At 45.9% G+C, this 24,122-nt stretch overlaps 2 protein-coding genes across 5 annotated transcripts in view; one reads left to right on the forward strand and one right to left on the reverse strand.

Moving 5' to 3' along the window:
* The window catches only part of EFEMP1 (EGF containing fibulin extracellular matrix protein 1), a 378,486-nt gene that overhangs the window by 204,227 nt on the left and 150,137 nt on the right, over positions 1-24,122 (reverse strand). The window lies entirely within an intron of this gene.
* Positions 1-24,122, forward strand: part of CCDC85A (coiled-coil domain containing 85A) — an 83,870-nt gene that overhangs the window by 44,023 nt on the left and 15,725 nt on the right. For 2 of the 4 annotated variants that reach the window (XM_062609437.1, XM_062609446.1), the window contains exon 3: positions 19,781-19,857. The exons of 1 other annotated variant lie outside the window; for it this stretch is intronic. In XM_062609437.1, the coding sequence (XP_062465421.1) occupies positions 19,781-19,857 (77 nt within the window). Of the gene's footprint in view, positions 1-19,780; positions 19,858-20,098; positions 20,387-24,122 lie in introns of those variants that run through there. One more of the 4 variants, XM_062609454.1, reaches the window with a different exon arrangement.

Raw genomic sequence — 24,122 nt, forward strand, 5'->3', positions numbered from 1 at the left:
TTGTCTTTCTATGGGTTCTCCAGCTGCAAAAATATACACTGTCTGTCTCAGGGTCAAAGTAATGCTTCTGAGTGTGAAATTTGACAATGTGCATATTATCCCCATGATAAACATGTCAAATCTAAGAGATGTGTTTGACAAGAAGATAGAGGCCAAATTTCAAGGCCATAGAGAAGGAAGTAGCAGTGTAAGGAAAATACTTACTCATTCTCAGTCACTGTCAGACAATGGCAGTAGTGAGAATGGGGTAAAATCTAAAGCCTTTGTTGTGATCCTCAGTGAGAGTTTCTTGAAGTAACCACAGAGTCAAGACTGAGCAAGGACTCGGGAGTTTGCTAATGATGATTGGCTTCATGAAGAGAGAAATCCTATTGCAGAATGTACATACATCATTTGCTCTAATGTAATAAGTAAAAGCTATATAGAAGTGATTTTCCTGGGGGGAAACAGCAATTAACCCATCCTGTTACCACAACCCAGGTACTTTACTAGGGAGGGTTCTGCTGGGGATAGCAATCTTACCTTTGATTGTGTGCAATTACATTATGAAAACTGCAGTTCAGGCAACCTCATCTTTCATTCAGCAGATTTTCAATTTCATGTGCTATATGAGCTTATTGAGCTTAATCTTGGTCTGAAGATTGCTAAAGGTGACATCTCAAATAAACATCATTTTTGTGCAGCCTTTCCACAGAGGAGCTAGAACAAACCAATGACAGACGTGAGTGATCTCCCAGTTAAGAAACACGGCTTGTAAAATTGAGGTGTTCTGAGTAACAACATCCCTAATTTCTTTTATGCTTGATTAACTTTTGTATCATGGTTCACAGGGCCAGGAAGACTTAATTACAGTGTGAAGCGACTCGCCATGCTCTGTTAGACCCAGTTCTTGGCAAGAAGTGTTTAAGGGCTCTTAAATCTGTAGCAGCAAGAGCAGGAGGTAAAAGCCAATTACTGGTGCAAATGTAAACTTGACAATTAGCAGGTAAAGGCTTGTGGTTTGGGAAATGACTCTCAGCGCGGTGAAAGTGTCTACCAATCCAGTGATATTTGATTCCAGGCTGCTGGTGGAGGGAAGCAGATTGTCCTGGGAGAGCTGCCCTGCCAAGCTGCAGAGAAACAGGCGGCCCAGAGAAGCTGTGGCTGCCCCATCCCTGGCAGTGCTCAAGGCCAGGTTGGACACAGGGGCTTGGAGCAAGCTGCTCCAGTGGAAGGTGTCCCTGCCCGTGGCAGGGGTTGGAACTGGATGAGCTTTAAGGTCCCTTCCAACCCAAACTATTCTATGATTCTATGATTTATCCATCTACATCTGCCCAGGAGCACACCCAGAATTCAAGCAGATCACCCTCTGTTGTCCATCACACTGTGTTCACCTGGTTGTGTGTTGCAGCACAAGGTAGCTCCTTCCTTCCTTCCTGCCCTGGCACCATCCGTGTCCAGTGGAGCAGCACTGGGCTGAGTTTGTGCTTGCTCCAGTATCAGTCATCTCCAAAGTGAAATGACCCATTTTACAGCACGGTGAGAGGGGAAGTGATTAGTGGCAGTGCGCCCTGGCAGGGGTGGCAAAGTGGCTGCTCACAAAGATATGCATCAGCAAAGGGAAGTAGACTTTAAACTCCCTTTTAATTTGTGCTGAGACATTAACTGTGAATTATGAACCAGAACTATTTAATGAAATACATGGTCTTTAATAGGCTGGGGGTGTGCTTAACGTGTAGGACAAAGTGTGTATCTGATTGGATTAGTGGCAAATTTAATCTAGTGTATGACACTGCTGATTCAGCAGTCTCTTATTTTACAGGACCAAAGTGACTTTGGCTTGACGTGTGGTCTGTTCCGTGCACCAAATGAACTGGAGGCTGGGTGGTTTTGATTCATTATTTCAAGAGGGGAATTAACTTACTTTGAGAAGAGTTGCAATGTACACTATGGGAAATGATTTTCTTACAGTGTGGGAAAGCTCTTCTGTGACTTGTGAAATTTCCTCAGGTCTGAGCCCGGAGCAGCAAATAACTTGCAAGGACATTTCCCCAGAACATCAGCACTGATTGCACAATTTATGTTTTCTGTGATCTTTTCCAGTCCTGACTCCAAAGAACAAATATTCTTTTTCCTGTAAGGATATTTATTCAAATCAGCAGACCTGAGTGAAGGTTTATAGTGTCCCAGCCTGGTTTGGGTTGGAAGGGACCTTAAAGCTCCTCCAGCTCCAACCCCTGCCACAGGCAGGGACACCTTCCATAGAGCAGCTTGCTCCAAGCCCCTGTGTCCAACCTGGCCTTGAACACTGCCAGGGATGGGGCAGCCACAGCTTCTCTGGGCACCCTGTGCCAGCGCCTCAGCACCCTCCCAGGGAAGAGCTTCTGCCTAAGAGCTCAGCTCAGTCTCCCCTGTTCTGGCAGGTTCAAGCCATTCCCCTTGGCCTGTCCCTACAGGCCCTTGTCCAAAGCCCCTTTCCAGGTTTCCTGGAGCCCCTTTAAGCACTGGGAGCTGCTCTAAGGTCTTGCTTTCATGCAGTAGAGGGGCAGAATCCCCTCCCTGAGCTGCTGCTCACGCTCTGGGGGTGAAGCCCAGCACATGGGGGGGTTCTGGGCTCAAGCACACACTGAAGGTGGGTCATGGAGAGCTTCTCCTCAGCCAACACCCCTAAGTCCTTCTCCTGGGGGCTGCTCTCAGTCCAATCCCCTGTGAGACAGGCAGGATCTGGACATCTGGGCATTATGGACTGAGGCATCTTTCTAGAATTCATAGAAATGGACATTTCTATGTATCCATGTGTCAGCTCTAGGCACAGTTGCTCCAGCAAGCCTTAGGGCATGTTCCCTTGTAGGTACTATACTACTATAGCGTTGAGCAAGAATGTTTGCAATGTGCTTTGGGGTTTGGTTTCAGTTAGAACAGCCGGTTCTGCTGGTAGTTTCACTTACATGTGTGAGCATTTGTATAGAAGTGAGGGGAAATGTTTTGCAGGTGAAGGTTCTGGATTGATCAGAGTGCCACAGCTAAGATCTCACTAGTGCTTACTCTAAACGCATTACGTAGTTGCAGAGCATGTCCTTTCATTTTCAGCTTTCTAAGTGTTATCTTGAGCAGTGAGTTGTGGAAGAAGTGTTGCCAGCTTCTGCTTTTGACACTGTTGATGTGAGTTGTTCAATATCTATGTGATAAGACAAATATTTTTAATAAAACAGATTAAAATATCACTATCGGCAGCACTGCAACTCTTGTTGCACTAAGTGTGGTACTTAACAACTGTGCAGCCATAAGAGCTTTCAGATAGCAACCATTCATGTATTTGTTTTACAGTTCCTAAATATACTTAGCTGCCAGCTGATGAAAGGAACTGGTTAGGTGGGACCAGCAGTGGAGATGTGGGCTTTGACAAGAGCTAGTAGGGAAAAGCAGGAATTGATATTGCATAGAGTTTCTGAAACAGAACTGGCTATTGCCAGCATTTCACAGGGTCAGTGGGAAAGGCGCTGAGTCTCAAGGGATTGCAGACTTGCCTTGGAGGCAATGGGCGACTGTAAGAAAACTGTCTAAAAGAAAGGAATCACTTCGTTTTACGTTTGGAGGGAATTCTTTACCCTAACGTAAGAAGCATTGTGTTCATGGTAAGAATGAGGCAGTAAAGATAAGGTGATTTTCAGAAAATAAGGTTGCCAGTGATTACTTGCTTCCTCTGATTATACTTTTCCAACCAGGTCTGCGCTCCTCTGCCTGCCACAATGAGGGATCTGTCTCACTTGGTAGTTCAAACTGAGGTCAGGTTTCCTTCCTCCTGCTCTGCTTCCTTCTCTTTCTCTTTTCCACTCTGAAAGCTGCAGACCCAAGTGTGAGCCTGTCCTGTAACCTTTTCCTGCCCAAAAGGTCCAATCCTTTCAAGACTTGACCTTTTAATCCCATATTGTTCTAAGGCAGAGCAACGACTTGCATGTTTGTGCTTAGCAAACATGTAAGTGAGTATAAGCATTATGCAACAAACATATAAGCAAGTCTAAGCATTATCATCAAAATATGAAGTGGTGAGGATGGTTTTCAACAAGCAAAAGTGGAAGTTGACAAGAAGGCTCTTTACTGGTGTTTCTTTAAGGAGAGCTGGTGTCCATTCAGTGACCAGTCTGAACTAAAAGGCTGGTCTTTGATCATTTACTGCCCTGGAGCAGTGCCCTGGCCACAAGATCATCGCTGTATTTGCTGTCCATGACTGAAGTTCTTGTGTGAGGTCAAAACCAGTGGGAGCTCTGAGGCAGATCAGGCTTAGAGGAAATGGTGGTGTTGCATATTGGGCCTCTTCTCTGTTGAGCTGAAAGTGGTGTCCTCAACTGCAACAGCATCAGTCACGTTCAGATGGGTTTTAATGACACTCTTGATGTTTGGGTGACAATGATAAATGTTTCATTAAAATGTTGGCCAGGCAGCTCTAATTCTGTTTTCCTTACAAAGTTGTACACTTGGGTAAGCCTGCCCTAACACTGCTACTGAATCTTGGGCTGTTCCTTTCTCTGATGATGGAAAGCAGCCCTTGGAGGGGTCCTGGGAGTATGGGTCTTACTGAGAGGTCCAGGGCTTGCCTCTTAGAGTAATTCAAGTTAGCTTGTAGAAAAGCAAACCAAAACAGTGATATCAGGAGCGCACTCTGCATGTGGTAAGAGCAGGTAATAATTCCCTTTGAGGGGAATACAGAAACCAAATCCTTCTACCTGTCTCCAGTATCAGAAGCCAGCTTGGTGCTCTGTTCAGTAAAGTTAATCCTTCATAGCATCCCCTTATCATTTCCTAAAGGAGCACTTCAAACCGGAAAAATCCCATGGACAGTTAATAACTTCCTCTAGGCACCACATGTATTCTGTGCCACCACAGCACTTCTTTTGCTGTCCTGTACAGTGTAAGTTGTTCCTTCCTGCTGTCCATGAAGCCAGGCCTCTGGTCAAGGAATCCTAGAATCCCAGGCTGGTTTGTGTTGGAAGGGACCTTAAAGCTCATTCAGTTCCAACCCCCTGCCATGGGGGCACCTTCCACTAGAGCAGCTTGCTCCAAGCCCCTGTGTCCAACCTGGCCTTGAACACTGCCAGGGATGGGGCAGCCACAGCTTCTCTGAGCACCCTGTGCCAGTGCCTCAGCACCCTCCCAGGGAAGAGCTTCCGACTAATGCTTAACCTAAATGTCTAATGATGGAACAAATAACTTAGCAAAACTCAGCTGCCCTTGCAAGCATTCCCTTAACAGAGAGTGAAAAGGAAACCTGGGAATATTGTGAGTCATTGGAGGAGACTGATGTGGGAAATATATCCTCTCACTACCACTTTCCAGCCTGCAAAGTGGTTTAGAGACATGTTAAATGCTTTTTTTCTTCTGCCTGTTTGTAACAGTGGGACAACTGTAGGACAACCCCTCCACCCTCCAAAAAGCCCAAATCCAATCCCCAGCAAACAAAGCAGGCACTTCCCGTTACTGCTCCATTTGCTTCCCAAGCACTTTGTCTCCCAAATTCTGCTTGTCTGACGGGAAATGATGGAACTTGCCACTCAGCTGAAGAGTTCAGTTCCTGCCAGCACTGGATCCTGAGTGCTCAAGAAGAGGTTATCTCACATGTCTGAGGACATGCCATGTCCCTGGCCCATGGAGGTGGCTCTCGGCACAGGGGCAAGTAACATGTAGAGGCTGCTCTGCCTGATAATTCTGCTGTTGTTGTTGCTGCAGAGCCTCATTGAAACGTGTTTATGCTACAGGAAAGAAAGCTTATAATTTCCCTGAGCTCCTGGCATGTTTCCAGGAAGAAGTTGTGTTCTGTGTCAACTGTTGCTGGTGTCAGTGTGTTGTAATTGCTGCTATTAGAAGAATGGGAGGAAAGGAGATTCCTTTTCTTCTGCAAGCCTGTGCTTTGAGATTTTTCTGTTAGTCTTTATTAAGGTTGGAAGTGTGTGTTGAGTTTGTGAAGAACGGTCTAGTTAATGCTCTGGAAAAGCCTGTGGAGTTGTTCTCATCTAGGGAATACCAGTGGCTTGCTGGGGGTCATAATCTGTGTAAGATTTCTCACCCTATGTAAGGACTTTGTTAACATTTAACTGTAGAATGACAGATTGTGGTGCTGCAATTCCTATTCAAATACCCCCGAAGCAGCAGGTGGGTGGAGGAAGCATCATTGGATGTCCTCTGGTGGGAGGTTTCCCAGCTGGGGACGATGGGTTTCCTTCTTACATGCAGCGTGATGTGAACAAAGGGATGGAGGGTAAGTGATACAGGCTTTAACCTACTCATTCCATACATGAACATCAGAGCAGGGTTGTCCTGATGAATGGCAGGAAGTAACATAGAGGCATTGGAACTGCTTGCCAGGCTTCAGGAAAACCATAGAAATGGAGACTGGAACCCTTTGCAATAAATTATTACTACAGATCTTCTGTTTATCTCCTAAATCACATGAAAAACATTGCTCATAAACTTCATTTTGGTACAGTTGTTTTTACCAAAGCTTTCTCTGGAGTTAAAAACCCCGCAGACTTCTTTAGACCGTGTCCACTTCCAGCAGCGAAAAGGAAACCAGGCATTCCTGGAATTATTATCAGAATTCCTTTGTCTCCGCAGGGCAGGAAGCCAGGCTGCATTGTTTTAATGGCATTTCTCTAGCCTTAAACCTCTGAGGCTCTCTGTATTTCTCAATTTTCTCCAGAAATTTCAGGATGCTGCCTGCATTTTGGTACAGCAGCTACTCTGACAGCTCATCTATAGCCTTATTCTACCTTCCCTGCCCTCAGCACTGTTGTTTCTGAGCCCATCCTGTGTAATGAAATAGTAGGTGGTATGGTTCCGTTGTCTTTTGAACAGGACTTGCAGTGGTCATCTATGTGTAATATAATCAGATTTGTAACTGGTTTACTCGGAGCTTTCCTTCAGTTTGTAGTTAGAGTCACGTCTGCCTTTTATTGCCCAGAACTCTGGGAATAATTATGTCTTTTTGTCTTCATTCTAGCCAGTCTCAGGGGATACAGTCCTAGTTTGCAGCTACTGGCAGAGGAAGACGTTGGTCTTTTTTATTCTTCTAGAATTTATTCTATTGCACTACATTGCTGTATTTCTATTTCATTATTAGTATTAATCAGATAGACAGCATAGCTGTGACTGTACTGCACGGCCTGCCCAGGAAATGCTCAGCTAAGCACCAAAAGTCCCCCTCTGTCTTTCTGAAGGCACACATTTTTAGTCCTTATAAAGCTACAGAAACCCCTTTCTCCATTATTTGTATGTTTAGGGAGAGGAAACACGTAGATGGCTTTGCCATTAGTGAAGTAACCAGGAAATAAACGGAGGAGACCTTGTTTAAAATACTTGTTTTGTTCCGATGCTGCAGATAAGCAGCTGTGAGAGCTCTCAAGTTTGACGGCTCATGAGTCATTCTAAGCTCTGTCTGGATGTCGTAGCCCCTTGTGCAACCACACAAAGTACCATACCCCTGCAGATGCTTTAAAAACTTGCACTGCTATTGCAACTGCTTATTTATCACTTTCAGGTTCTGGGGTACTTCCAATATTGGACTGATTTAACCCCTGTTGAATTAAATGGTATTTGAAACATAGGAGAAGGTGCCAGGGCAGCCAATGGCAGTGGCATCATTTCATGTGTTTTAAGAGACAGCTCAGTGAGATGTGTAGATTCACCTTGCTCAGTGGCTGATGGCCATGCTGGCAACAAAGGTCACAAATTGGTTTGTGCTGGAAGGGGCCTTCAAGCTCATCCAGTTCTAACCCCCTGCCACGGGCAGGGACACCTTCCACTAGAGCAGCTTGCTCCAAGCCCCTGTGTCCAACCTGGCCTTGAACACTGCCAGGGATGGGGCAGCCACAGCTTCTCTGGGCACCCTGTGCCAGCGCCTCAGCACCCTCACAGGGAAAGGCTTCTGCCTAAGAGCTCAGCTCAGTCTCCCCTCTGGCAGGTTCAAGCCATCCCCCTTGGCCTGTCCCTCCATCCCTTGTCCCAAGCCCCTCTCCAGCTTTTGTGGAGCCCCTTCAGGCACTGGAGCTGCTCTCAGGTCTCCCCTTCAGGAGCCTTCTCTTCTCCAGGCTGTCCCAGCCCAGCTCTCTCAGCCTGGCTCCAGAGCAGAGCTGCTCCAGCCCTCGCAGCATCTCCATGGCCTCCTCTGGGCTCACTCCCAACAGCTCCACATCCCTCTTGTGCTGCTGCCCCAGAGCTGAACAAGATATACAAAGGCTGTTCTGCAGAAGACTGTCCATTACTTAGAGCTCCTTGGAGTTGTATTTGACTCTTTCTCCTAAATGTTTTGGAAGTGCAGTGAAGTGAAAGCACTTCATTAACCTCTTTGATGAGGAGGATGATCTCATCATACTAAAGCCCCTGGATTAGCTTTGCTAATACGGGCAAAAAGTCACATCATTGGAGGGGCTACCAAGAGAGCAGGCAGTAGCATCCTAAGGGAGCTGCCACATCTGCTGTCCCAGGACCTATGCAACCCATACAGAATCACTCAAGAAATCTTTTATGCTGACCAGGAAATGGGCAGGTGGTGATTGAGCATGCTGTTGTAGGAAATCTCAGCTGGTTTTGCTCTAAAGACATTGCAGATACATGACTAGCAAAAAGAGAAGGAGAGCACAAGGGGCTCAGCCACCATTTGCTGGCTCTGGGAGGTACATACATGGTTATACAGTTGTTGACAGCTTTAAAGCAGATGTGTGTAGTGCAGCCTATCTCTACACTATGAGGGTGCTGAGGTGCTGGCACAGGGTGCCAGAGAAGCTGTGGCTACCCTATCCCTGGCAGTGTTGGGACTGGATGAGCTTGAAGGTCCCTTCCAACCCAAACCAGGCTGGGATTCTATGTATGTCTGACAACGTGAATGGGGAAATATGTAAAAGGTGCCTAAACCCTGGGAAGGTTTGGGTGCCTTAAAAATGCAGTGTGGCAGGGTTTGGTATGCAGCACCTGAGTCCCCTCTGCCCTGGCTGTGGCTCTGAGGAAGCAATGGCTGCTGACAGCCTCACTGGAATGGTCACAGAGTCCCAGCATTGTACCAGGACCACAGAGAAACTGGGTCAGATCTCCAGAAATGCAGGAAATGGCAAGATCTTGTGTTAGGTGTGTGCTTGGTCTGCTCTGGCACAGGCATCCCTATGCCCCCAAGGTCAGGCTTGTTTGAGGTACCAAGAACATGCAGGAGACATCCAAAGTGCTGAAGTAGTTTTGCAAGGTGCTGATTCAGCCAGAGCTGGGCATTTAGTCTGATTCCTGATTCCCTCTGGGAGCTTTCCCCTCCCAGGGATTTTATCTGGAGGCATGGATGCTCCACTGAAGAGGAGCCCAGGCGCTTGTGCTACGTTGCCTGGCAGACAGACTATTGAAGATGTGAGTACCTATAGATAGAGACATACTTGCACTGACAGATTGTTGGCTTAAAAGCCATGTCATTTAAATGCTTCTTTTTACTACTCTCTTCCACATTCAGCCAAAAGTCTTACAGAAGAGATAGAGCCTTCTCCTCCGCTCTCATGTAGCTGCCAGCATGAAATGGGTAGTTAATTTTTCCTCAGAATTAGGTTCTGTGCTGAGATTGCCAATGGAGTAATTTCACAGAACGGTCATCTTTCCAGCTCCAAATGGGACCAGGCTCAGTAGGGGCAGGAAAGCACTATTATATGATGGCTCTTTAATGGGCTGTGGGAAGCAAGAGGGTGGTTTCAGTCTCGAGGACATATTTAATCTTGCAACATCTTTTACTACATTTAATAGCCGGTCCTGCATCTTGATCACTCTGTGTAGGGAAATTAATCCAAAGCCCCCTTTCCTGCTGATAATTTTTAATCTTCACTGTGTTTGCTCACATTAGCTTGTCTTCTTCTGGCAGTCCCTCAGCTTCTGCTCTTGCCTCATCATGGGAGCGTTCCTCATTGCTCATCCACGGAGATGGATAATAGCATAAATCTAGCTTCTCTTTTTCCCTTGGAGACCTGCTGGTTTTGTGGTTTTCCCTGCTGTGTTTCCCAGTAAGTATCCATCTGTAAAAAGACAGGATTTGGGGAGGACACTCCCCCTCTTCTTTTCTGGTAGATGGAGTGTCAGTGGTGACCTGCTGTGGTTGGTGCCTCCTGCTGATGCTCTGCCTCCGGGAGGAGATGCCATGCTGCTGCCAAGTGCTCATGGCTGCAGGGAGAGGCTGCTTGGAGGGATATCTCTGCCATGCAGACAGCGTGCCCCGGGCCAGAGGACGCCTACAGCCATGTGGAAAGGCTGGACATTTTGATGCCTTTGTTTCTAGAGGTGTGGATGTCCCCTTTGCCCTCTCTTCCCACTTGGCAAGGAAGTGTATCCCTCCCGGTGGCAGGGCTGTGTGTAGCTGCAGGCTACCTGGCATGCCTTGGGCCTGAGGCAGTGACAAGCAGATGCAGGGAGACTGATGGACAGGTCTGAAATTCAGCTCCTTAGAAAGTAGGACTCATTATTCCCATACAAAATTGTATACTGGCAGAGCTTTTAGCACAGCTAGTAAAGATGGTCTCAGTTTAAGAGTGAACATAAAAGACTCCTGACCTATCAGCATCTTTTCCTGTGCCTCTGAGGCAGCAGTCTCATGGATAATAGCTGGATTAAATCCTGCTGTTGTCCTGGGTTATTATTAGGTGGTACTTTTCCCCTGAGGAAGGGGTGTTGCTGCATTGCTCTGCACAAGAGAGATGCTGCCTCCATGCAGGCTCCCCGGCAGGCATCATGCCACTGTCTGCACACCACAGTTCACTGCAGGGTGCATCTGTTGCAGGAAGTGGAGCAGCAGCAGGATCAGAAGGGAGCAAAGGAGCTAGAAACAGAGCCTAAGACAGTGACTTTACTGTTCCTCTTGCATTCCTGGCTCTGCCTGCTGCCCAGATACCTTGAAGCCATGATCTGATGTTGTACAGATTCTCCCCAGTGAGGCTACACCTCTCTGAGCAAGGAGAGGTGTAAAGGGTGAAGAAAGAACTCGCTGGCACAGCTCGCTGTGTACCGTGGTCTGCAGCCTGTAGACAGTAGGATGCACTCTGCTGCCCCTACACCTGCAGTCCATGGTGTCCACTTCAATGGTGTATGCAGCTACAGGGTCCTTCCCAGCCTTTGCCTCTCCATCCAGACTTGCCCCACATAAACCCAGAATGTGAACTGTTGGTTTCAGTCACACAAGGAGATGCCTTAACAGAGAAGAGGAATGTGGCTTGGCTGTTCCTCCACATACCACATGGCTATCGATCTTTGTTGTGAGTTTTGGCATCTCATTTGTAGTTGTAGCAGGAAGTGAGCTGTTCAATGGCTTCAGCAATGTGAAAGCGTCTATTTCTGCTCTCCCAGGAACATCGCTTGCATTTGGTTCCGAGTCACACAAATCATAACCCATGAAAAGGGATTGTACCGGGTGGATAACTGCCTCTTAACAAGGCAGTGGATGAGCATGAGAGTGATTCACAGGTTTGATCTGGTTCAGAATTCCTGGAGATGTAGTTTTCAGTTTTGGCCTACATTGCAGTCTTCCAAGTAGAAGCCAATGTAATTATTAACTAGAACTTGCTGTACCAATGCTAACTTTGCTACACTGTGTTTCTTCAACATCTGATGGTTGGAGCTTCTGAAACACAATTGTATGTGCTAGGAAAGATGGCTTTGAGCATCTGCGGGGAGTTACAGGGATGGTGACAGACCTTCAGTGCATGTATTCAGCACCTCAGTCAGTTTGACCCTCTGGTCCTCTGCTTTCTCAGCTAATACTGCTGTTGCTGGGAAGCTTTAATTTGCATTCATTGTTTTGTTTTTCATTTTGTTGTATTGCAAATGGTCATTTAACATGGGCACAGGAGAACTGGGAGATGCTGGTTCTGTGGTGTCTTTGTGGATCGTGGGGTCATGTAGGCATGTATGGCTTCACACTGGCCATGTCTTTGAAGAAGACCCAGGTCCTCTTCAGCAAGGGACCACTTAAAAGATGCAAATCAACATGATCAGGAGATTTTGTAGTTTGCTTTCTAGGTGCCAGTAGTAAACCCCTCCCTTATTTATCTCTCCAAGCCAGTATCTTCATGTACCTTACTTTCCTAAGCAAAGCTATACTCAAGCTTGTCTTTCCCCCTCTTCCATTTGATTTCCCACAGGAGCCCATTCCTCTCCTGCTGCTGCACTTCCAGTCTAGGGGAATGTTCTTGCACTTGGGGGACACTCCTAATGAGCAAATGAGAGAGCAGTGGCACAGGGACAAACCCAGGCAGTTCAGTAAGTGGAGCTGATAAGGGTTTTACCGATAATAAAACACACAGAATCAATACCAGAACAAGCTAGCAGCCAGTGGGCAAGCTTTAAGCAATACCGTAATGGGTTTGATTTTCTCAGTTTTCATCAATAACGTGGCCAGTGCATTTAGCACAGCCTGAAGTGGAGCTAACAGGATATCAAGCAGGCCAGGAAGAAAAGCTTTGCCTTTGTCACCTGTAGCTCCAAAAAACCCCCAACAAACCAAGGTTAGTGTTACAGCAGACCATTAACGTGACAGCATTACCCAGCTGTAAGCAAAAGTGTTACTGATAGCTTCAGAGAAGCAGGAAGCAAAAGCTGACCTTGTCTGACATCTGATGTCATTTTTCAGCACTCCTGAAGTCGAATCCTTTTTCTCTATGAGAGGGTTTTTAACTTATTTTTTTAAGCTTTTTTGATGTAGGTGAATTCAGCCGGAAATCTTGTTGTACCCTAAAACTGAACATGCAACAAAACCTCCAACCAGTGCCAACCTAAATTGCTAACACAGAATCATAACCACAGAATCAACCAGGCTGGAAAAGACTCATCCAGTCCAACCATTCCCAGCACTGCCAAGGCCACCACTAACCCACGGCACTGAGGCCTCATCTCCATGGGGTGTGGACACTTGGAGGGCCGGTGACTGCAGCCCTGCCCTGGGCAGCCTGTTCCAATGCCTGAGCACCCTCTGGGGAAGGAATTGTTCCTCAGCTCCATCTAAACCTGCCCTGGTGCAGCTTGAGGCCGTTTCCTCTTGTCCCATCCCTTGTTCTTTGGGGGCAGAACCCAACCTCCTCCTGGCTCCATCCTCCTTTGGGTAGGGAGCAATAAGGTCCCCCCTGAGATGGATCATTAATGCTTGGGCTGCCTCAAGACATTACAAGTATTTTTCCCTGTAATAAAGAGGTGATTTATGATTAAAAGCTGCTACAACTGAGAGGACACTATTTCTGAATGAAATCTCTGTGCAAATGCCTGATTACAGAAATACCATTATTGGCACACGTCTGTGTGTAGCGTGTGCTGAAAAAGGGAAACGTGGCACATGCTGTCTGAGAAATAAAACTAAGTGGCAGGGGTAACGTTGCATTCTAGATGTTTGAATTAGCATATGTAAGCTTTTCCCTTTGCTAGCATTCAGTATTGAGGCACTCAGTGAGCTAGCTAAGCTTGGGTAATTCTATTTTTAATTACAGGGAGAAGTCAAGAAGTGCTGGATCCGTAATCACAAGGAATCTCAGCTTGGGGAGGGAGAATGTCAGACAGCAGCAACCCTGAGAAATGCAGACCCTATCTTAATGCTAATGCTTGGCTGGTTGCTGCCCCAGAACTTCCCAAGTGCATGTGCCTAAGTGGTAAATAGCTCCTAAACATTCTGGTGAGCTTCCTAAAATGTGGCCTTAGGCACATGTCTGTCTGTCTACATGGTAGCCCTAATCCTCATGTCGCTGTGTTACAGGGGAATTCAGCTGCACTTTAATAACTTCTCCAGCACTTACTCAATAGCAGTGTTGCATAAGATGTGCAACCACAAGAGAAGATCACAGAAGACAGGGCTAAAAATGACCTTCAGAGGTCATTGAGTCCTGCTGCCGGGCGGCTGGATGCTGCCAGTATAAGCCCTGGGCAGCTCCACCGGTTCAGAGATGCAGGAGGTGGGAATCTGCCTTCGTGTAAAGCCAACAGTGTGATTTTTTTACTTATAGTCAAGCAAGGCAGCTTAAAGGAGATGAATTGCAGTAATAACATGGTTTAGTCATGAATATTAATACTGAAGTAATTAAATCAGATACTTAGGAATTATAGGACAGGGAGATACTTTGCGTGTCATTGAATCTGCTCCCCAGTTTGCACAGAAACCCTTCAATGAACATATGGAGCTGTCAGTTAATTGGGGGAGGGTTTAAAGTATCCCTTGCACAGCCGTGGTTTTCATCTCCCATTCCTTGAAAGATGATTTAGTTTTCATTGCAGGATGCTGGGTGTGGATTTGAATGACCAAAATGTGATTTGATATGCAAATATTATATCCCTGCCAACACAGTGCAGGAGGAGCAGCGTAACAAATGACTTTCCCCACTGAAGTGGAAATACCTTCACTGAACCTTCACTGCCATACATCACAGTATCACTACACATAACATGCTAAAGTCTTTGCTGAAATAAATTGCTGGCAGTTTCCCTCATTTATACCATAAGTGGTTAAAGTATTGCATTGGGATGTGACAGCTCTCCAGGTTCTGGTGACCTCCTTTAGGAACCTAAAGAGCTGAGCTAGTGGAAGCAGAAACTGTTGATGTGAACAGAACTGGGGTGATGTTTGCATTATCATAAACCACATTTATCCATTTTCTGACCATGAGGACGTGAGGACCAGCTGCTGCTGCTTCAGAGCTGCCTGTCATCCATCATAGCGTCTTCTATTCGTGCTGGCCAGAAGTCACCAGCTAGGCAAATCAAGGCAAACAGTAGTACTTGTTTCTCAATCTAAGTATTTTCAGCTTGGGGGATTTTGTTCTGCTTCTTCCTGTGCTTTGCTTATCCCCTATATTATCAGGTGTCTCCAGAGTTAAAAGATTCTGTAAGTCTTTTTTAACTTCCATGAAGTGAGTAGCATCTTTTGCATTGATGGGTTTGCCCTTTAAGGTCAATCAAAGGGAGGTCTGCAGGATCCCTGTGCTCAGTTTTTGCAGACAACTATTATAATTTGTTATCAGTGTTCTTTAAAAGTACAAAAAGTTGGGATTTTAGTTACTGCATGCACTTGTGCATTACTTTCTGAGTTTATATCAGTCCTAGAGGTGTTGCATCTCCTGCTCTTTCTTTACCTCAGGTGCTTCTCTAGTCATTAGATAAAACTCTTTCCACTGGCTTGTTACTCAAGCTCATTTCAACAGTAGAAGTGTGGATTGAACCTTTGAGGTTTTGCTTTCTGTGGGGTTCTGATCTATTTGCTTTGCAGGGAGCTAATATGTAGTAGAGGACCTCAGTCTTTAAGAGGTTCTCCAGTGCAGTGCCACAGTTGCCTGCAAGTTGTACCTTTCCAGTCTCTTCAAACCCAGAAAAAAGGGAACTATCAGAATGTAATGTGGCATCTTCAACCATTCTAAAATAGCAGAGGATAATCTGGCTTCAAGAACATTATGAGTTACTTGATAGCCTGAGATCAGGCACAGTCACACAAAACCGGATAAAGCCAAGGCACAAACGCGCCTTTGGAGCAGCATAAGAGTCTGATAAAGTTTGACATCAGCCCAGAATATCTACTGGCTTCGAGTGTGGATGTCAAAAGAGAAAGGGATCAGCTATAAATATTGATGTTCTCTAATAACATGTTAGAGTGACGGAGGTGGAGAAGGGGTGTGCTGTCACTTCTTTTCCCTAAAAGCAATGTACTGCTGTCTCTTCAGTGATTTGGAGAAGAGTTTTAGTTTCCGCCGTGGAATAAAGCACCACACGGAGATCCTGTTTTCAATGATGCTGTGAACATGGGAGGCTCAAGTAGGGGAGCTCATTTGGTAGGAACCCATTCCTGAGAATGGGAATTGTTCAAATTGTAACTCCCATAGAAGTACCTGGTGAAGGAAAATGAGATGAAGCAGAAATAATGTAACCAAGAAGCCCAGAAGGGGATGATGTGTGGCTACTGCGGCATCATGTCCCTGCGGTCAGATCTAGTTTAGTTATGGGGCCAAATTGATTGTTTGTGTGCTTTTACTTGAGGCTGTGTTTGATCTGCATGTAGTTAACAGTTTCTGAGCTATTACAGTAGCTGAGCCTTTATGGTGTTTACTACAAACGCTGTTTCCCCCTGGTTGTGTTCTCACACATTTGTGTGTGGAAGTTTATCTACAAGCAATCTACGACTGAAGTTTAAGGTCCTGCAAATAAGGGAGGGCTTTTCTGTGTACCCACAGCTCTGAGCAACGTGAGAGAGATCTGTTTGGGGAAGGATAAAACACAGAAAGGTTTCATGACTAATGACATCAGCTTGGGATCAGCTTGTTTGCACAGGTTGGGTTTCAGAGCAGTGGTTGCCTGACACATTGTGCCATCTCACTAAATGCCTGATTATCAGATAACAGTAATGATAGGGAAGTGATGCTAAGCTTCTGTACTGCTTCCCCTTTGGGATACATCTGTTTGCAGCTCAGATATTGAAGCTGAAGCATTATTATCATCAGTTCATTCTGCTTCAGTTTTAAAGTGCTTAATTGTCTTCTGGCAATTTGCCTGAAGTGACAAGGGGAGCGGTAGCAGGTAACTGTTTGCTGATGGCATTTTAAGCTTTGCTCTTTGTTTAGAGCTCATTCCTGGTCTCCAGGCTGATTGGGAATAGATGGATCGTACAGACCTTCTCACAATTACTTTCAAGATGCAACTTTGATTGTTTGAAGTTTGGTGACAGTGTTTCACTTCATGTCTTTTCAGTTCCTCTGTCTCTTACGTCCTTGACTGGCTTTTCTGCTCATTCTCCCCTCTAAGCTCATAGCATCACAGCATGAATATATTAACAGATACTGAAATATCTATGCATCTAGTCTACGTGTCAAGAAGACTCACATAAATAAGGATTTGCTAGATCAAAGCTGTGGTAGATGACCTAATTTTCTGTTTTAATCAGATTACAAAAGGGGATTTAAATCATTGTTTCACACTTTTGAAGAGTTAAGAGGCACAGAGATTTCAGACCAAACCCTCAGCAGGTCTGACCTGGCACTGGAGCAGAGTTGTGTGATTTGAAGCAGAACAGATCTTGGCTCTGGACTCCCGGCATACAAGTGAAGAAGTAAAACTGAGAGGCAGGCTTTGCCAAGAGGTGCACATCCTATGAGGAGCTATTAAACTGTAAATCAGACAATTACAAAAGACCCGGAGTTGAAGAGAATCCAGAAGGGAGCCTGCATAAAGCAGGCTGGTGGGCACAGCTGGGAAGTTGGACTTGAGAATCAAGTCTAAACCCAAGCCAACACAAGAATGGGCTTGTAACCAGTGAATTCAGAGATGGCAAGTGCCAAAGCAAGCCCCTACTTCAGTCCCTTTGAAAAGGAGCAGGAAGCATCTTATGTGGAAAACAACAAGGAGAAGAGATGAGATGTGCTGGAGCTATTGCCTGTGCTAATGGCCATAATGGTGAGGGAGCTTCTGCTGCTCCTCCCAGCAGTGCTGCTGCTGGGAAGGAGCTGATGTGGTGGGAGGGACCCTGTTGTATGCACTTAATTGAATAAGCTGCTCATCTCCTAAGTGCTCAGCTGGGCTTGGCTTAGTGGCTCTCCAGAGATGCACTCATCACTGGCTATGGAAATCCTTATGCAGCAGAGCACGCAGAACCTCACATTACCTCTTTCATTGTACAATTCTATTTTTAACCCAGTGCCTCACTGTGTATTAATCATTTTGGACAAATTACCACGTGTTGTCTTCATGTTGTGTAAATTCCCACACACTGTGCAGGCATATTTTAGCCTATTGCAGCCTCATAAGAGCAGTGACACCTATATTTTATGGGTGGGCTGGCAAGGTGATGAGGTGCCAGAGGAAGCACAAATTCATCTGCCAGTTTAAAACAATGCAGCTTTGCAGGGTTGTGTCAACTGATAGTACTGCCCCAATACCTGTGGATTGTGTACCATTAACTATCAGAGAGAGAATTCTACTAGTTACATGATAGTAAGGGTACAGATAAGTTACTGGAGTTGACATTGCAGAGCAAGGTGAGTGGATCATGAAGTCAGGAGTAAGTACATGGTGGATTTCCATCTACGTACAAGGAGGTCCAAGAGTCACAACAGTGTTTCTGCACTGAGAAGGTATCTTTACTCTTACAGTCAAGTGCTGCTTTCTCAGGCATGTGCTTCTCTTAGATACAGGGCTTTAATATCAGGAATTCTTTGTGACCTAAGAACGGTGGGATGATAAAGCTCTCGGATGCATTTAGGGATGGATCCTGGATCTACTCTTCTTGCATGAAGTTCTTGGGAACAGAGCAGGCTAGGAGTGATTCATTTTATTTTCTTCATTTATATTATTCCGTGGAAGAAGAGAGGATGGGAAAAATGCAATTTTATGGCATTTATTTATTATTAATTTCATTTATTATTGGGTTCAAACTTAAACAGGGGAGATTTATGTTAGATATAAGGAAGAAATTCTTTACTGTGAGGGTGCTGAGGTGCTGGCACAGGGTGCCCAGAGGAGCTGTGGCTGCCCCATCCCTGGCAGTGTTCAAGGGCAGGTTGGACACAGGGGCTTGGAGCAAGCTGCTTTAGTGGAAGGTGTCCCTGCCCATGGCAGGGGGTTGGAACTTTCAGAGCTCTTCCAACCCAAACCTTTCTATGACTCCATGATTCTGAATTACCTTACGAAGGTCAGTGAGGTTGCCTGTGGATAGAGCAGGCAGGATTCTGTTCCTCCACCAAGCCTGCATCACATAGCAGTGCTGTGAGGGCATGTCCTGGTATGGCACTGCCCTGGTGTGCATGGGATGAGTACACACTGTGAGCAATGCTGTGCCCTGGGCTGTTGTGCTATCAGCCAGGATTAAAACCCTCTCAGGGCCCTGGAGACGCACATCTGGTTTGTAGCATAGGCTTGAGCATGACAGCACATCCTTAGCAGATAATGAGGCTTGAGCCTCCGTGCTGGTGAACTGCTCTATTCCCTGCAGGCAGGAGCATGGCCTGCAGGCGGAGGCTGTGTGTGCACCACCAGACCTACATGGGACTGTGTGGAGAGGCTTCTTCCACTGCATCTTCCTTCGGAAGTCTGTCTTCTCCTTCTGGGCTTTTCAGTGGGATAATGCATTATTCTTGTGGGGTATTTCCAAAATACAGCACAAGCTCATAGGTGGGGCTGTTCAGCCTGGAGAAGAGAAGCTGTGTGGAGACCTCATAGCAGCCTTCCAGTATCTGAACGGGGGCTATAGGGATGCTGGGGAGGGACTCTTCATTAGGGACTGTAGTGACAGGACAAGGGGTAACGGGTTAAAACTTAAACAGGGGAAGTTCAGATTGGATATAAGGAGGAAATTCTTTCCTGTGAGGGTGGTGAGGCACTGGAATGGGTTGCCCAGGGAGGTTGTGAATGCTCCATCCCTGGCAGTGTTCAAGGCCAGGTTGGAGAGAGCCTTGGGTGAGATGGTTTAGTGTGAGGTGTCCCTGCCCATAGCAGGGGGAGTGGAACTGGATGATCTTAAGGTCCTTTCCAACCCTAACTGTTCTATGGTTCTATGACTCAAGGGATGGGTTTGAAGAACTTAAGTCTGTGAAATACCTTGTGTCTGAGTAGGGACCACCTCAAAGCGCAGCAGTTTAGAATCCCAAGCAACAAAGAACTAGGTTAATCCTAGCACCAGTGTTACTCGCAGTGCCCTGGAGAGGAGCAGAGCTGACTGTTTCGTGGACATTTGAGAGAGGCTGTGAGTCCAAGTCAGAATGTGATGCAGGCTCGGACGTGAGCAAACACGAGCAGATCTCTGTGGATAATACGAGTTCTTTTTTTCTGTTTGATTTTTTAGAATCAACCTTGTCCTATGTTAGGCAGCTGGAGGCAAGAGTAAGACAGCTGGAGGAGGAAAATCGCATGCTGCCCCAGGTGGGTGACTTCTCTTGGTGGGAACAGTAGCCAGCAGCTAGACAGCAGCGCTCGGGTCCTCGTGTGTGAGATAAATCAGTGTCACTTCTCATCTGACATTGTTACTACTGCGTTTGAACGCTCGGGCTTATCACTTGGATGACCAAAGGCACTCGCATCTGCTTGTTCATCTTGCTCGTGGTTGAGTGGGGTATTTCTTTAAGGCTATGACAATGCTTTCATTCATCTTTCTCCTTTGCAGGTGTTGGTACCTTGCTAAGAAAAATTCACTGGAAGCTGCTTCTTATAATTAATTAATGTAAGGGTTGGAAATCACAGAGAACTGACCCTTTACATTCTGGTTTTATTCCAAGAGCTTCTTCTTATTAACAGACCAAGTGCTATTTCTAATTAACCAAAATATTTTGCTCTGGAAATGCAAATGTTTTAAGTAATAATAGTTGGGTTATATTAGTTTAATATTTTGAGGAATATAGTAGATAAATAAATGCAAAACTGTGATTAAATTGAATAAATAAGAAAATATGAAGGTAAAGGTTTTTCAAATATGTTTTTTTAAGAATGAAAAGTTTTGAAGTTCATTAAGAATGGATCAAAGACACTTGTTAATTCTTTATATATACACATGCAAGCCAGCACCTTTCTCTTGTATTTTATGAAGTAATCCTTAGAAAAATCCATCAAGTCTCCAAAAGAAGTTGGCCATTGGCAGAAAAAAGAAGTTGCATTTTGTTTAAATCAAACTAGTTTAAATGAAGGCATTGCTTTTAAGGAAAAATGCTCAGCACTGTTATTTGAATGTGACATTCAAAAGAACAGTGGAATGTGTAAGAACTAAAATCCACTGGCTGAGATTTATTCAGTTGTATAAGCTGAGATCAGCAGGAAGATCTCAGCCCTGGGTTGACAATTGCCTTTGGGTAGATTTTAAGTCAAGTGTGGTGGGTTTTTTCCTCACCCATAATGTGACAGTTGGAAGAGCCCCTTTCGCTCTCGGTGACACTGAGCAGTTTATGTAGCACCTTTATACCCTAATTCTTTGATCTGGAAAAGAAGGACAGCCAGAGTGGTTAAATGTCCAACAACATGCTCACAGGCTTCACCAGGAAAGGCAAAGGTTGATCTTCACTGATGAAGAATATGATTTTCTTGCCAAGAACCGTGTCCATGGCCTGCAAAATACCACTGTGGTTTGTGTTGGGTCTGGAACGGCACTGGGGGATGAGTTGTGCAGAACATTCTTTGTGGGCAAGGTCTTTACAAGTGCTCATACGGTTTTTTTGTCTGGGGCTTGAGGCTTTCAGGTGGGGACCCATGAAATGCATTCCCAGAGCTTGCCAAAGACTGGAACACCCACATTGCAAGCATCGAATTAATTGAAAATGTCTGAGATGGGGTGCCAAAACCAGAACATAGTGCTTGTGACTATAGCACTTAAACCTGCAGCTGTGGCAAAAGTAATTGGAACAAAATATGCTGATTGTGGGCATTTGAAGGGGAAGAACTAGGTGAGCAAACCTGCAAACTGAGTTTTGATTTTCAATACAGAGGCCAGAGTTTGCCTTATGTTTGGTTTTGTTGGCACGAGGACCTGTAGGAGAGTTCTGAAAAATCTCCTAATATCTCTGCATACTGATGCTAAGAAAAAGGAGTGATGAGGTTTGTGTTTCCTGACATATCTCACCTTTCCTCCTGAAGAAGAGAGGAAGGAAATGTAGACACCGACGTTCACTTTGATGCCTTTGCATTCAATTACCTCGGCATCACATTTGCATGAGTTCATTTTTGGGCGTTTGTTGTTCCTCTGAGTGACACCGTGAACGTGCTGTGAGCAGTGATCAGGCCCTGTCACAAACACAAGGATGCAGGATGGAAATGCATCAGTTCCAAGCACTGCTTTGATTCAGTTTAATGGCAGGAATGGGAGTTTGTTGGGCATTAAGCCAGACCAAGCGCTTTTGACAAATCAGCTGCAAATACAGGATGAGCTCCACAACTGATGAAGGTTTTTGGCACAGCTCTTAAAGTGTTTTGCCTTAAAATTTCACCAGTGCTTCAGTGAGAAAGTGCCTTTTGCTTTGTGCACAGCACCTCTTTGATGGCACTGGAGCAGTGGGAGGCTTTGGGAGTTGCAGGACTGTGCTTGGTACAAGAGAAGTGACAACTTACACTTGGATGAAGCCTCTGATAGGTGTTTAATGATGAGTCCTTACCTTCTGAGGCTTTTTTCTCTCCTCCTGCCATGCTTTCCTTCTTTTTCCTTTCAATATCCTTTCTTTTTCCCCTTTTTTGCCTATGTGTTGCTCATGAAAATGCACTGGCACCTTCACTGACTCCCTCTTCAGCTAAATCACCCCCTCCATCTATCACTTAGGTGTGGTTCTTTTCCAGTTGCTTTTGCTTTGCTTGTCTCCCTCCACACTGATTTGTTCTTTTCAAAACCCCACAGCCCTCTAATGTAAAGGTTTTATTAATATTTAGTAGCAAGAACATTTCCACAGAAAATGGGTTTAAGTGCTGCCATCACTGCTCAAATGGGTTCTGAGTTTTAGTTCACTCTGCTCTGCTGAAGGGCTCCTGTGTCAGAGGAAATGCAGTACCACCACTGAGTCAATATTTTAGTTTGATCAGGTAATAGCAAAGGTATAAAAATGCACATATTCACTTGAGGCTGCTAAAGTCTCTTCCTTTGTTGCGCACAGTTGTTCTGGTGGCGGTTTATAGCATAGTAGTGGGTTTAAGAGTTATGAGGAGCTATAGATGGGTTGTAGGTTTGCTGTGCTGGTGAGAGCTGTAATTAGCTGTTCTTTTTATGTTGTTCTCTTTTTTGCCTTCTCTCAAAGAGCACGTAACAGGATCCAGACCCTTTCAGTTCCTGGCCACAAGCAGGGTTTTTGTGCAAGAAAGCAGATGCTTTCCAAGATTTATGGTGTGCAGCTGGGTCTTGTGTTGGGAATGCCAAACGGTGCCGGCTGTGCCCGAGACAAGGGCTGTGTGTGCACTGGTGCTTCTCAATCCCTCATGGAGGTGAGGGACTGTGACAGCAGTGATGGAGGCAAAAGGGTCTGAGCAAGAGCATTTGTGGCTTGGATTTCAGACCATAGTTTCCCCATGGGGCTGGGGCAGGAAAGTTCCCTGTGGCACTGGGCTCTGGCAGTGCCTTCTGCTGCCTCACAATGTGCCTGGGACTACAGCATCGCTGTGCATCGAGTTTTGCTGCTAACACTAAAAACCCCCAAAACACAAGATAGCATGACTGGTGCCCTAACCAGACGCAGGGGGTTGACACTGGCTGGATGCCATGTGCCCCCCAAAGCTGCTCTGTCACACCCCTCCTCAACTGCATCAGGGAGAAAATATAATAGAGGCTCATGGGTCAAGATAAAGACTCACTGATTACTGTCAGGGGCAGAACAGGCTGGGCTTGGGGAAACGAGTTTAATTTATTAACAATCAAATCAGAATAGGATAATGAAAACTAAAACCAGATCATAAAACACCTTCCGCCCACCCCTCCCTTCTGCCTGGGCTCAGCTTCACTCCTCGTTTTCTCTACCTCCCCCCCAGTGGCACAGGGGGATGGGGAATGGGGTTGTGGTCAGTTCATCTCTGCCACTCCTTCCTCCTCAGAAGAGGACTCCTCACACTCTTCCTCTGCTCCAGCATGGGCCCACCTTGGGGTCACACGTCCTGCCAGCAAACCTGCTCCAGCACGGTCCCCTCTCCACAGGTCCTGCCCAGAGCCTGTTCTAGTGCAGGCTTCCCACAAGGTCACAGCCTCCTTCAGGCATCCCCCTGCTCCAGTGTGGGCCCTTCCATGGGCTGCAGGGGGACAGACTGCCTCACCATGGCCTACACCATGGGCTGCAGCACCTCCTCCCCTCCTCCTGCACTGACATTGGTGTCTGCAGGGCTGTTTCTCTCACATGTTCTCATTCCTCTTTTTTCTCTTCAGGCTTTTTTCGCTCCCCTTCTTCAATCTGCTATTCCAGAGGTGCTACCACTGTCACTGATGGGCTCAGACTTGGCCACTGGCAGGTCTGTCATGGAGTTGGCTGCATTGGCTCCATTGGAAGCGGAAGCTTCAAGCCACTTTCTCATAGAAGCCACCCCTGTAGCCCCCACTACCAAAACCTTGCACAGAAACCCAATACAGCAGAACGTAGTGTCTATGCATATAGTAATGAAAACCACTCAGCAATAATCAAGAAATTGGATTCAGATCCCAGTGGGAGCTTCCTGGGCGCGACAGATCTGTCATGTCA

Source organism: Pezoporus occidentalis, unplaced genomic scaffold (assembly GCF_034315485.1).
Source record: "Pezoporus occidentalis ecotype Australia unplaced genomic scaffold, CSIRO_AGI_Poc_V1 ctg10, whole genome shotgun sequence".
NCBI classification, from domain to species: domain Eukaryota; kingdom Metazoa; phylum Chordata; class Aves; order Psittaciformes; family Psittacidae; genus Pezoporus; species Pezoporus occidentalis.